General features: G+C 35.2%; 1 protein-coding gene across 1 annotated transcript in view; it reads right to left on the bottom strand.

Annotated features, from left to right (window-relative positions):
- The window catches only part of LOC115440753 (protein eva-1), a 98,332-nt gene that overhangs the window by 23,088 nt on the left and 60,069 nt on the right, over positions 1–15,175 (bottom strand). The window contains exons 3-6 of the mRNA XM_030165191.2: positions 10,052–10,269; positions 3,335–3,473; positions 1,633–1,782; positions 992–1,135 (exon numbers count right to left, since the gene is read on the bottom strand). Of these exons, the coding sequence (XP_030021051.1) occupies positions 992–1,135; positions 1,633–1,782; positions 3,335–3,473; positions 10,052–10,269 (651 nt within the window). The remainder of the gene's footprint in view (positions 1–991; positions 1,136–1,632; positions 1,783–3,334; positions 3,474–10,051; positions 10,270–15,175) is intronic.

Genomic DNA, 15,175 nt, shown 5'->3' on the forward strand with positions numbered 1-15,175 from the left:
ACCTTTTTTACATACGTCGTACTGTATTGAATTAATAGTGGCTTATAAAATAGGTTTTATTGTGGTATTTTTAACGACTCGCTTAAGTATTTACCGATTCATTTAAATATTTATATAAATTGGTAGGTAGGTAGGTTGTTGATCGCAAATTATTGGTGGCACGTTGAAGGTGCACAGATAAAACCCTTTGTATAATAACGTAAATAGGGTACCGGACTCATTTTTTTCTTAACAATTATCAAATATTTACACAATATAAATTATAACACAGAAGAAATTATTAAAATACGGTGAAAAATCAACAAGTTATGTCTTTGAATTTCGGTGGAAGGGGTAATTAACAAGAAACAGAAAAGAGACAAAATACCCACATGTGACGTCATCGGTAATTACGACGCGTGCAAAAGAAAGAGATGAAGCGATATCCCCACATCGCGCCCACTTCTGTACATTACAATATTTTAAATATGAATTACTCGCTCATTTTGTAACCTATTTTTATGCTATTTTCAGAAGTGCTTCTTTTTCGTATTAAAAGCCATTACATATAGAATAATGTACAAAATCAAGCATAGGCCGGTCCCCTATTATGTCTATACCGGGTGGTCGAATTTCCATCAATCTGATGAATGATAAAGCCACAATAGTTAGTCAGAGGTGCAACTAACACTTTGGCAGTTAATATCACTTTTGGGTACACATGCCAAACTTGAGCAGCTCGGGGGCCGTTCAAGTATTACGTAACGCAATTTGGAGGGGAGCAATAACAAAGGTATTTTGGTGATTTTCCGGTACCTTGTGAAAAAAAAGGAATTTCACGGCGAACGTTACGGCGCTTTACATTGGGGGGGTGAGGAGGTCAAAAATCTTCAAAAATTGCGTTAAGTAATACTTGAACGGCCTCTCAGATAAATTTCCTTATCTCCTTTACTTTAAAATAAACATTCAAAGTGCCTGTATAAACGTAGTGTACATCAAAGCCAGTACTCACCGCAAGTGTAAACGACTTTGAGGTAAGTCCTGCTGCCAGGCCGACAAGGCTTCCCGAACATGTTGCTGTCTGCAGATAGCACGCAGCGCCGCTTGCCGTGACACTCTCGCATCGCAGTCTCTGTGGCGTACGGCTCCAAGCACGCTAAAAACGATGTTATTTTTAGACTATTATGGTATTGTTTTACGATCAATGTGGCTTTCAATTATTTAGAAAGAGAAGGATTTATTTCGTTTATATTGGTGATTTTTTTAGCTTTCAAAAACTGTGTTGTTATAAGTTACTATGGCATATATTTCAAATTAATCATAGTTTTGTATCGCTGTAACTATCATCATCATCAGTCGCAGGATGTCCAATGCTGAACAAGGGCCTAGCCTAAAAATTTCCATTCAGCGATCTTCTGCGACTTTTATTAGACCCTCTGTCCACCTCGTGGGTAACTATATTCGACTCTAAATTAATTTATACTTTGGTTTTGCGTGTGTCTAAATAGACTGTTGCTACTATTTATGGGCGGTCGTATCGCTTACCATCGCGAGCATCTGCTCTTCTCGTCCTTCAACTGCCGTAAAACATATAAGAATTCAAAAACATCACAGCAAACAAAATTCCAAAAAAGATACAACATGTACGCTTACTCTCTTCCTTCATTCCTCGCGGCTGGGGACACTGTATCGAGTCGTATTCAGTGCGGCCGTACTGCGCGGAGTAAATGGCGACCCTTGAGTGCGGGTTGCAACTTAAATGCAGCACGTCGTTCTCACAACCAACTTTGCTTCGGAACTCATCTGTTGAATAATTAATGTTATTTAATGCCGCATTGGAGAATGGACTTATGGTTTGGCAATGGTTACCAGATTGTTAGGAGTTTGTGATGGATAAATTAAAGAAACTTGTATTTTCGGGTAAGGTAAACCCTTTTCCGTCTACGAGGGCAAATCCGTCTTTTTGCAACTAAGGGCATTCAAATAGACGAACAACTTTCATAGATGGTTTAGGTTTGTAGGGGATCTTTCGTCATTTTTATCTATACGGCTATCAAAGTTGTCCTTTGATTAGAACTCCCGTAATTGCAAAAAGAAGGATTTCTCCCCATAGACGGGGAGAAATCTTTGAGCTTACATACAGAACTTTAATCTTCAAAGATTATATTAATTCGCCCATTATTTTATTAACTAGATTTTTTAAAGACAAAAAGTTAATTTGTTGATTTGAGCGTTCTTTTTACGGCTCGGAATCATTCATTTTAATGTACCATAACCTGTTTTAGATCTAAATATTTCAAAGAAGCAAAATGTTCGATGTTACAAACATATTTGGTAGCCATTTTACCAATTCCGTAGAACAAAGCCAGAAAGTTAAATACGCGAGGGCAAATGAAACAGTAAAGAGTAACTTAATGTTATTGTAGACGTGAAACTAAGGATAAAAATTGTTCAGCACAAAAACTATTTTGAATTGTGAAATTGTCTGAGAATTTAAAAATTGAACAAACTTTGTCATATTTCGACTTAACTTGGCTGGGTAACCTCATTATTGTCGTTATTTCATACTTGGCAATGATCTCGACATTATTTATTATACAATTCGCTGCACATTTAAATTTTCTTTAGCAGTAAAAGGAAATTTTATTACGTCTTATTATAACTTTATAGAAATGTAAGATATTGTTTTGAATTTAAAAAAAATAAAACAGCAAAATGATGTCATCAATAATCTACATTTATGGGTACAAAGATAATATGTAATATACTGAAATATATTCATCCGATTTCAGTAATTTTTTATCATGTAGACAGACATTTATCTAAAAGGACTTCTCATAACATACATCCTAATATAATTATTTATTAATTAAAACTTCAAATCAACTTGTTAAAAACATTCGTAAAGTTAAGTGAGTTTGTGTTATTACCTAAAACTTTAATTAAACACACAAAACCTCTTTGAAATTACTTTGGGTAGTAAGTAAATAGAAACTCAGCATAAAGGAGGCTCAAGGACATAAGCTACCTCCGCATCATTTACATCCTTATGTGTTATATCAAACGTTAGTGAAGCTTGTGTTGAGGATTGTGTTTGTGATATTGAAAAGCAGTTTAATTTAGGAAACGAAAATATTACGATAGTAAAGCCATCTAGTTGATCATAATAGTTTATCATAACAAACTTAAATTAAATTTAAAAATAAACAAGATCTTCGATACTAACATATAACTTTTTAATGAATATCAGATATAAATCGTAAAAAATCCAATGGTATAAACAAAAGTTAGACCAACAGAAAATATCAACAAAAGACGGAGCTACGCAAATGGCCGTAAGATGTTTAAAACTTACAGGGACGGCACTTATACGCGACTTCGACGAAACGCCTCGACCCAGGACAGGGGTCGACCCCAAACGCCTTGGGGTTCGTGTGGAATTTGCACTGCCTCTTCTTCTGGCACGCCTCGACGACTGTCTGTAACAACGAATACTATCCAAATTAATTAGCATGCCTGCTCTTTAACTGTTCCTTTGTGTTTGATATTCACAACGAACGGAATAATTGAGCGAGGCGAGAATATTCCTTAATAATATCAGCCCTCTATTATATACTGTCCTAATACTAAGTTTGGACCTCTACTAATGGGATGGTTTTGGCGTTATTCCACTACGTTGTGTCACTTACGCCTAGCGCGGTTTGGAAAAAAACTACTTACTACTTCTACTACTACTTTACTACTACTACTACTTTAGTTTAAAATAGCCAGTGGTTTTTTTTACCATAGACCGGCATAGGATCAAATATGACTCTTAAAGTGACTTCAGATGAACTATAATTTAGCCATAAGTTTAATGATATGTGCGGAAACAATACGAAAACGAATATAAATGCGCTGCCAGCCTTCATGATGAATTCACTTTAGGATGGGAACGACGTCTTTGAAAACTTTAATATTCAACAAACGAAACGCAATACCAAGACCTTTTCGGCCCAACAGTGTTATTACCGAGTCTATTATATGTACACCGATCTACAGCTTAATGCTACCAGTTTTACCTTCCATGTTAATATAATTGCCTAAACCTTGTGTTTTTGTATAAAAAATGTAAAAAAGATTTTCTTTTTATACATTCATCGATATATATGTACTACGTACTAGATTTGGCCTTCCGAACATTCACTGTGTTCAACTGAATTGAACTGCAATCCATTCAAACTGACATAAGTGTGGTCAATATTGACAGCTTGTGGTTGTGGACGGAGTATCGTTCATAATATAAAAACGCGAGTCTAAGTGTAAATCTGGATTTGAATTAAAAATATTAGTCAAATAAGTAAAATTATTTGTTGTTCAAGTGAATAAATAGGTTATAACAGTGACGTTTTGGTTGCCATTTTAGTTCAGATTTTGAACAAATAATTTATATGGACGTTCGCGTCTATAGAATATACGTCAATGTATATAGCGTATTTTTTACATAATATGAAGTCATTAGTGACGTAAGTACTTCATATGGCAATGATGCGCCTTTGAATCTCAGATGAAGTGAAACCACCTTTTGTAAGTAAGATCTCAAGTTGGACGGACACACATTTCAGTTCCATTTCATTTCACAGTCAAAGTATTTTACTTAGGACTAATACCTAGACTGTTCGATAAGCTAGTTGGGAATGAAACGCTCTGCTGACTTGGATATTCGCAAGTTCAACACCTAAGGAACACACCCTTGAATTTTTCAAGTTATGTGTGTAAATTCTCAATTATAGTGATGGAAAATATTGTGAGTAAGCATACATATCTAAAAATTCTCATAAATGTATAGGAATGTATATGTAGTCTACCGTCGTAATGGACTAAGGCCTAAACTAACTAAATAGCAGAGATCCGTTCTCAGAAGTAAAGGAATAAACCATATTAATAGAAGAATAAATCTTTTATTAACAGTAGGTAGTATATAATACAGGGCTAGTATTATTAGTACCTTAGTAGATTTTGACAGAATTTTACGCTGTAGAAGTCCATCTTCGGGTAGACCGTACGAAACCCTGTTAATTCTTACCTTGATTTACGAATAAGGACATGAATTCTATAACGTAAAGAGGCTAGCCAGAATAAGAAGAAAGAAAAAAAGAAAAAATACTCCTTTTTACTCGTAGTATTTTAGAACTTTCACCCCCTTATTCATAGACGTTATATATCAAGGACGGATTATCGCTATGATAACAAGTCTGTTTCTCAGTGCTGACGGCATGGCAGCCTTCGCAGTGCGTAGACATAGGGCCGTTGTGATTGACTAATATTGAGATACAACTTGAATCTAGTTGGCTGTCAGATAAACAAACCTGAACAAACAGCAAGCTGTCAGATAAACAAAGCTGAGAAACAGGCTTGTTATCACAGCAATACTCCGTCCTTAGATAAATAACTTCTATGAATAAGGGGGTAAGTTTTGAACGGATAAAAAGGCGATTAATTATTTTGCTTTCTAAAAGAGACGCCTTATCGGCTTTGCCTCGTCGTACTATACACGGTTTCCAGAAGTTCCTAGAGCCAGGTTAAGTAAAACTTTGATGGATGTAAGTGGAAAGGAAGCCTAAAAAATTGTAATGGATCGCATACTTCATTCTACATCAACACATTACTTAGTTAAGCATTATATCACGATAAGGAAAAATGTTCCCAAAAACTTTCTTAATCCTAAATTAATTTAATAAAGTTAACTTCCAGTTTCCGAAAATACGGCTTATAAAAGGTATTTTCCGCAGTTTGTCTTCGCTTAATAAGCTTTTAATGAATACAAATATTTGATCAGGTGTTTTAAATTTCTTAAATAAGTTAATGATGTTTAAGTTCGTTTATACCGATTTATGTCATTTGGGACATTTCATAATTAATGATTCTCTTATAAAAACCTGATATAATTAATAGAATAAATAATTCGTCGATAAATAAACAAAAACACGAATTACTTTTCTTATAACTATGCGATATTATTTGTTTTAATTTTCGATTATTAAATCAGTAAATAACATGCTATTTACAGTGAACACACAAACAACACGCGGGCGATCGCGCGCACACACACGATCATCTTTTAGCGCAACTTTTCGTCGTGTGTATTCCGTCCTATTAAAGGATTTGCGTTGAACCTACTGCCACATTGAGTACAAATTCATCAAACCCCAGACCTCAACACTGCAGTCGTGCCGCAATGCTACGCTACTGAGCCATGTCGATATAATATTGTTCAGTAACTAGGTACTCGTTAACAACAATCGTAAAAGCCTAGAATTGAATTATTAAGCCGTCATAAAATATAATGCTACAGTCGTAAATGTAACAAGTTGTTGAAACTTTTAACAAATCATAATCCAATTTAAGAACTTTGCACAATCAATTACAGTTGTTGATTGGTGTAAAATTATTTAATTAGAACCTATTTATAATCCTTTGTGCTATGAAAATATTTGTAATATTCCATTCCGAAAATTACTTTTCGTTGTTAGGTAATTATTTGCCAATTTTATCGAGTCCATTTTCAAAGGGTTAATTAACGTTCCGAACAAATAAGGAAGAATAGTTTAAATAACTCTGGAGGGTCGTTTTTAATATTTTTGTACACACAATCACGGAAACTTTGAGTTTAATTAAGAACTGCTTACACATTTATAATGTAGACGTTGGATTAGTTAATATAATATTTATCTATAAAAACCAACAGACGTAATATATACAAATATTTCTATAGAAATAGATTTAAATCGGGTGACAAAGCTTGATGAAATAATAAATATTTTACTACTATTTCAAAATCATTCACGCATACCGGAATCACCCCTGGAAGGAAGACTAGGAAGGTGATCCCACGACTAGTTAATTAAATACTCCTTTGACATCTGCGTTCACATGTTCCTCTATTTTGGTATGCTTTGTATGTCCTGATCAGGACGCATTAATCATTTAATTAGTCAGAATTCTTTTCATGCTTTTATTCTCTACCTTAATAACATTGAAATAAAACCTTTTTTCGGATTTTATCAATTATACAAATTTGTCATGCCTTAACTTTCCGGACGACCAACACCTCACCCTGTGACCATGAATGCTGCAAAGTCTTCGAAAACATCGAGAGAAAATCTTAATATAAGAAACCGCGATAAAATCCCAAATTTAGTTTTATTTCGCTGTCCAACATTCGTGTAAACTTAACAAATTATTCTTTCTTAATAATTAAACAAAATAGAGCTAATATAAATTATATTTATATTTCACAGAATAGCATAATATATTACTGATCATTTTACTCTATAAACCGAAGCTTTACTACAAATTAATATTATCAATATTGTTAATTTATCTGCAACAACAGACCATAAACATTAGTAAATGAAAATAAAAACCACGAAAACCATAAACTTACTTTTAATGCCAATCCCAATGTCTCTGAATAGTTAAATAGGAAAAAACTAAACGGTATAATAATAGTTCGAAGAAATCGTCGATCTTTATTGGGTCACAACCGCACTATCGGCATCTGGCCATAAAACCTCCATATTGCGTAAACATTTCACAAAATGAGTCGTAAAAGGCGATGCTTCGAACAACGATAGACAGAAACATGTTACAGGGGAATTACTCAATCGGCATTCTACATCCCGTGACTGAGGATGCAAGTAGATATTGTGAATATTTTAATGTTAGCAAACAAACAGATAATGCACAATATGCTTGAATAATATATTTTAATGCACTCATTTATAAACATCCCTGAGTGAGTATGTATAGGTACCAAGGTAACCACTTATCGCCAAGTGCATTCCGTCCCATGATGTGATAGGGGGCAAGCCTATCGGGCGACAAATTCTTGACTCCAGACTAATACTTACTGAATAAACCCACTATGACTTACGCATATGCTTTATTTTTAATGTTGTAGATTAAAATTTTGATGTATTTGATTTGTCGGAATATTGAAAAGTGTCGAAAGAGCAATTTCGAAGCCTTTTTTTTTAATTGTAACTTTTCGAATGATCAATTCTTCTTCATACATAAAATATCCTAGGGTAAGAACTATACCATATTCTAGAGTATAGGAGATAAATATATCTATAAAAGGACAGCAGATATGTGGTATAATAAATTATTCACACCTACATAACAGTTGTTGTCGAAACTACTTAGTAAACAGATGTTATAATCATTAATGTATTATGTAACTAGCAAATAACTAAGAGGAGATAACTAAACCATCAAGGACGGAGCTCTTGAAGAAGTGATATACTATAGATAACAAAAAAAGATACCACATAAATTCAAAGACGCTCTTTTAAGACTGTTACAAAATAAATGAGTTGCAATCTTTAAAAAAAAATGTATTGTAATTGAAAATATATTTTTTTTTAAATATGACTTGTTATAATCCATTATCCCCATTTAGTTGCAACTTAAAGGATTAAAACACATACAAACACACACATCGCGCATTTACCCCCCAAAGGGTAGGCAGAGGTGCAACCAGGGCACCCACTTCTCATCTATGTGTTCCGCCCCATGATTCAATACGTGAACGCTTATTGCCATATTGATCACAATATCCAGATTCCAGGCTGATATTGAATAGGAAAATCCGATAATACTGCCCGACCCGAGATTCGCACCTAGGAGTTCAGAGCGGTATCGTACCGCGGACGCAGTACATCTACGCCACCGAGGTAGTCGGCACTAAAGTTAATATATACCTTTCGGTCAACAAGTTATTTTTGTAGAGAATAAGTACTAAGATTTCAAGTATTCCTACATGAAAGCCAGAAGGAATATAACTCTTTAAGGGAATGCATTTCCAAAAAATCCTATATCAAAGCCCAGTGCTCATTATTTAATGAACTGGTTTGCAAATTTTCACGCTTTTAATATACAGACACCGATTTAAGCTGCCTTTTGTCTGTCATTCAGTCAGTTGTGAGAATTTTATTAAGTACATATTTACATTGATCTTCAAACGGTTTCCGAAAACTCCAAACGTTCAAGCACAACAAAAGTAAGACTCGACAAGATGCCGGCCAAATCAATCTTATAAGATAAATATTTGCACGACAATGTGTTTCTCTTGGAACAATAATAGTTCATGTTTTCACAATTCCACATTTGAAATTTAAATCTGCTCTGAAATATTACAATCTATGCAAAGTGATTGGTCTACAATATCTTCGGATATTGTTTCAATATTGCATCTTTGTTAACAAAGTTGTTGTAATTTATATAAATGGACTATGAATGAGGGTGAATCGTGAGGGTCACCGGAGTCCGATGGATGAGGGCGGCCCAGAACCGGTCCCTGTGGCGCTCAATGTGGGAGGCCTATGTCCAGTAGTGGACGATTCCCGGCTGAAATGATGATGATGATGATGATGGTGGTGGACTATAAATTTTGTTAAAACTTCAACGATTTCATATTGCATTATTTTAGCAGTTGTATATTCGATATAAATTATTCAAAGGCGAGTTATTTTATAATAATTGAATCTACTTACCGTATCACCTCGCGCCAGTACGCAACTACGTGATCAATGACTGGAACGTTCATTTCATACATATGTTAAACAGTATGGATAATGTGGTTACTGATTTGAACAATCGTCATTTGTATAAAATGATCGTAGATATTGTATTTACTTACTGTTTCAAAATAATGCATCAAACTGAGACGAAAACAATTCATATTAGAACACAATAAATAAGAGCTATCAGTGGCGAAAAGTCTATATTACCCGATTCCTGTTCGTAACTTATGTAAAAGTTAATTATTTTTCATTGGAACGTTTTGCAAACCGCATTTATGCATATTAATAGTATATATATGTTGTGTCGGGTTTCCATTAAGAAAATGTCACCCTATTTGTCAAATATGTGTTGAATATCACTGATGGCGTATACAGTACTATATATTCCTTAGTTCATGGTCGTATATTAGAAAAATTAGTGTTGAAATTGATGGCACCGATGATGTAGCAACTAAAATTTGCTCAAAAATAGCAACAAGCCATAAATAGTAAGAAACATTTATCACCTGCAAAGCACTAGGCCATACACACGATGTGTCTCCAACAACTTCAACTGCTACAGGCTGGTACTCAGCAAGTTCTGGGGCACACGAGTTCTGTGTGGTGGACGCGCCATACTGCGCCACTTGGATGCTGATGGTGGTCCCTCGTGGACAAACAAGGGTCACCATCTCTTCGTCACACGCCGCCTTTTGATGTGTTCTTAGTGTTCCGAGAAGAAGTTCTGGGGAAGAAATAATATATTTAATTTGTTATTTATAGTATATTTATTTTAATTAGTGTCCAATTAATAGGTGTCCAATCAGCAGATCGAGAAGAAATAAGTATATTTCTGTTGAAATTTCAACCATTCTCCATTCTGTTTAGCCACTGGCTTATTCTCTTGGTTACTCTAATGTGTATAAAAAGAACATAGCAAGTTTATATCATAATATATTAAGTTTTTTTACATAGATTTAGATTACCTACCTCCTAAACTAAAACCAAAACACTTAAACGAAATAAATAGGAAATTCTGTAAATATGTTAAATAAAAAGGTCGAAGTACTTAAAATACCCATAAATCTCGAAGGTAAAAATAATTCTAAATACTTCTAAAGTTTCGCTGAAAAAATTAGTTATGCAAAAATATACCGTTGTGTTAACCTGAGTTTTTGGAGAAAATTACAAGATTCAAAAAGTTGTTTTATCACTTCTACAGGAAAAATACCCTTAAAGCCACCAAATACATGCAAAATGTGTTTCTTTGTTAATTCGTCTTTCATATATTACTATAGAGATCATTTTTATACATGTGTCGAAGTTAAATATATGTACGTAACTTTAAATTTCGGAAAAATGCACGCTTAGTCAGAATATGGCCACAGAGATGTCCAACATAAAATTCATATCACATTCAACAAAAATGTTCTAACAAGGTCAAAGGAATTTAACTCTTTGTTCTCATTTGGGAGTTTTTACTGTAAACTTATTACAATAAACGTTTTTAATAGGGCCGGACTTAAAAAACGTTGTGCAATGTTGCTGCTAGTGCTCTGGCCACGTAATATCGCGCTCCAAACATTGCCTGCATCCAATATGTACCAGCAATGCATGCCCATGCACGGGGGATATCTGTGGCGACCCTAGGCACACAGTTAACTGTATACTTCATGATAGCTAATTCACACAGAGATCTATAAGGAATCGCGAACATTTTCTGGCCTTCTTCCCTCCTCCCCCTAAGAGATTCCTCTGTGCTTTCCCCACACTTCCTAGCTATCTCCTTCCAACTTTCCTCCAGGTCCCTGCAATCAAAAGCGATGGGATTCCAGTATTCCACGGGTTTTCCATGGTATTGAATGCTAGGTCCCATACTCCAAAATATGTACCAGCATAATATTGATTGGAAGGGCACATCATCTCAGTCAATATTATTAATCTGAACTGAACAACATAGCACTTTGTCGTGTGAGGTTAAAACTTCGTGACTTGAGTTCAGCAAACCGACTTACGGAATTCCATATGGAACAGAAAGTGTTGTTTAATTTTAAGAAATTGTAAAACATCGCGCTTCTAAGTGTTATAGCGATATAACAGAAACCATTAGTGGCAATTACACTGTGAGCGCACATTCAAGGCATTATGATATTATTCCTAATGGCGAGTATATTGTTAGTGTACAATTTGAGTCTGTTTAATGGAATAAGGGGGTAATAGCTTTGTAAAATATCAAATACTAAGTTTCCTCGCGGGTCCTCTCGCGTGATAATTCTTTCCCGCTCCAAAAGACTTTAAAGCGCTGTACGATGCTAGCGCCATCTATTTTTGAGACAATATTAATCAGTCCATTATTTTCGATTATAGCAAATTACCGTGATAAAAACTATTCCATGTGTTAATCCAGGGCATAGTCTACCCGTGTGCCAAGTTTCATCAAAATTCGTTTAGTTGTTTCAGTGTTTACTTCTAACAAACATTTTCATAAGCTTTCGTATTTGTAACATTAGTGAGATAAGATAAGATGTCTTAGGGACAATGTTATCTGTTAATGAAATATATTAGACACCCAGTGTAGGTCTAATAATTAATTATTTCGGATCATAGTTAACAGCGTGACTTTCAATTCAGTATAATAATACGAGCGATATACGTATTATCAGCGATAGCCTACTTGGGTTTGAAACCGACTGCCGCCCGAGACGAATGTCCGCCGGTTCCAAGGGCACATACCTCTGACTTTTCTTAAATTATGTGTTTATTTTTTGAGAATTATCGCTTGCTTTCACGGTAAAGGGAAACATCGTAAGGAACTTTTTAGCCTGAGATGTTCTCTATAGGAATTTTGAGGGTGTGTGAAGTCTACCAATTCGCACTAAGCCAGCATTGTAGAGTAAAGCCTAAACCATTCCAGTAGTAGAGAAGGTCTGAGCCCAGCAGTGCGAAAGTAATATAATATAAGACTGATATTACTATTATACGTATTACAAACAATCGGAATACATGAACACTTTAAATGAATTACATAAACATGAATTTCCCACCGCGGATCCAATAAAACCGATTTGTTCCACCATTACGCAATAAAACGTTATGAATCATAACACCGACACTGTATTATCCACTTATCCCTATTACGATTTATAATGGTCTATAAATCTCAAGTGCAGTTTGTTTACATTATAAAATTTAACTCGCGTTATCGGGCCACACACTCGCACGTGGGTAAAAGCGTTCAAATAAAAATATTTATAACGGACGACTTAAGTACTATGACTAAAACAAGGGGTCATTAAGGGTATGTCCTATATATAGCAAGATCGTATTTCATAGCTGACGAGAGGCGTAATAGGGAACACGTGGGGAACATTGTGTTTATTGGCTCGTGATGGATAGGCTATACTGGGGGCGGGTGGTTTTTGGTAGCCGCGAGTTCATTCACGTGTATAGTTAGTTCAATTTTGTAAAAAAAATGGCGTTCTAGTACGGTGTGTGATGCGAAGGTGATATATTTTTATCGTTTTTTATTTTTACGTTAAACAACTTAAAGTGTTTTATTTATTACTAGCGACCCGTACCGGCTTCGCACGGGTGCAATATTTCTCCACTATTTAATGGATGTTATTATACATATAAACCTTCCTCTTGAATCACTATTTAAAAAAACGCATCAAAATCCGTTGCGTAGTTTCAAAGATTTAAGCATACAAAGGTAGGGACAGAGAAAGCGACTTTGTTTTATACTATGTAGTGATTTTTTTATAATAGTTTATTTAGAAAAAAAACATTATATTCACTAGAGGTAGGATATATTTTAGATCCACCCGGATAGCGGCCACCATACACGAGGAGTTTCAACCCGCCATAGTGGTCCACGTAAGTGTGTCGTGTTTCGGGACCACCCTGTGTATATCCAGTTCTAACAGGCCGGCATAATTGTTTCGACTGTCGAGGAGTAATCATCTCTCGTCAGTCGACATTCTGTTGGACCTCACTCCACTTACCATCAGGTGCAGTGAGGTCACATTACCGTAGTCGTATGGAAAATACCAAATACGTAACATTCAGAACTTTAAAAATACCAATCCACCTAAAAACAATACATTTTAACACAATACGTTTCCACATCTAAAAATATATTGTACCAAACGGCGAGCATCTGTTCTTAGGTGGTTAACATGCAACGTACTTAGGGGAAGTTCACAATATAATGAGTGTTGAACTTGATGAACACACGCTTAACGGCTCATCTGTCTCTGTCACATAAATGGAGCATTCTGGTGTCGCTATCGGTGTCGGTAATTTCGTACAGAAACTTCTGTAATTAAGAAATACATTTACGGGGTACTTTTGACCTGGCTTTTATTAAGAATATATCTGACATTCGAAGGTTCGATGCGGTCGAACACTACTGGCTCTTCCATCCACATTTGGCTTATATATCCTCTTTGTTAGGCCCCTATCAACCATCCTCTCCAATGCCCGAACCACCTTAGAACCGCTTCTACCGGCGTAATTCATAAAAAAATTGATGAGGGTGGAGGAAGCGAGAGAATTATGCGAGAATCGTGCAAAGTGGCAATCCATAGTCTGAGCCTACCCCTATGAGATAGAGTCGTGATACACTATATATATGTACATTTACCGGTAAGTTTGGTATTATTAAGTTTGTATTTGAAATTAATTTGGTTTTGCTCGGCATTGTTATTGTATCTTAACATCAAGTGCTGTGAAGCTAGTTTCCTGTGCCAAATATATTCGAATACACTAAAAGCTTATACGCAATTAAATATGAAGGAAGTCATATTTCGCACAACTAGGATATTTAAAAAAAAGGAATTCAAAAAAAGAATTTTCAACGGATAAAGTTTCATAAATGCAACGGTCTTTAGTACTAAACCACAGAGCAAAGCCGTCGACGACGCTAAGTATTACGGCTCTCAATTGTTTTTGCTAAAACCCCGCAATGAAAGACGAAGCCCTACGCTATATAGTAAGAATAAAAATTACGTACTGGAAAAAATGGTCGTGACGAGATGAAAGGTGGTTTTGCATAAAAGGCATAAACTTCGCTGGAGAACATAAAGTCAAAGGATAAAACGAGAGAAAAGAAAAAGCAGCAACAGAATTAATTAAGGGACACCTTAACGTTATTGTTACTTTGCCCGAATTTATTGGGAGACCTTTAGGGGTAGCCACCGGTCATATTTAACGATTAAACGCACTTTGCCAGATTTGCTAGTAAACATTTTTTGCGCTCCGAGAACTCCGGGACAGATTTTGTAATTGATTTTCTTGGTCTGTTTTCTGTATAATGTCTTGTTATTCTATTTCCGTTGACTATGTAGCATGAAGTGAATGTCGGTGTATTTTCAAGGTAACAGCTTGTTTTCTTTTCATTAGACCAAATTATGGTCTACATTTACAACGCAAAATTTGGTGTAACCTCTGCCTAAAGTTTCTTACTTGAATGCTTGTTCTATAATTTTCTAATGGTCTGCCTTTGATGCTACAGATTTCCAATCAAATATACATAGCATGGCTATTGAGCAAAACCATACAGGACGTATCAATTAACTCGGAATGTAATATTCCTATATTGGACTGATTAATTCCAAGCTTCCATCTATAAGTATAATAGAGAAGCGCAT

Source organism: Manduca sexta, chromosome 12 (genome assembly GCF_014839805.1).
Source record: "Manduca sexta isolate Smith_Timp_Sample1 chromosome 12, JHU_Msex_v1.0, whole genome shotgun sequence".
Classification (NCBI taxonomy): domain Eukaryota; kingdom Metazoa; phylum Arthropoda; class Insecta; order Lepidoptera; family Sphingidae; genus Manduca; species Manduca sexta.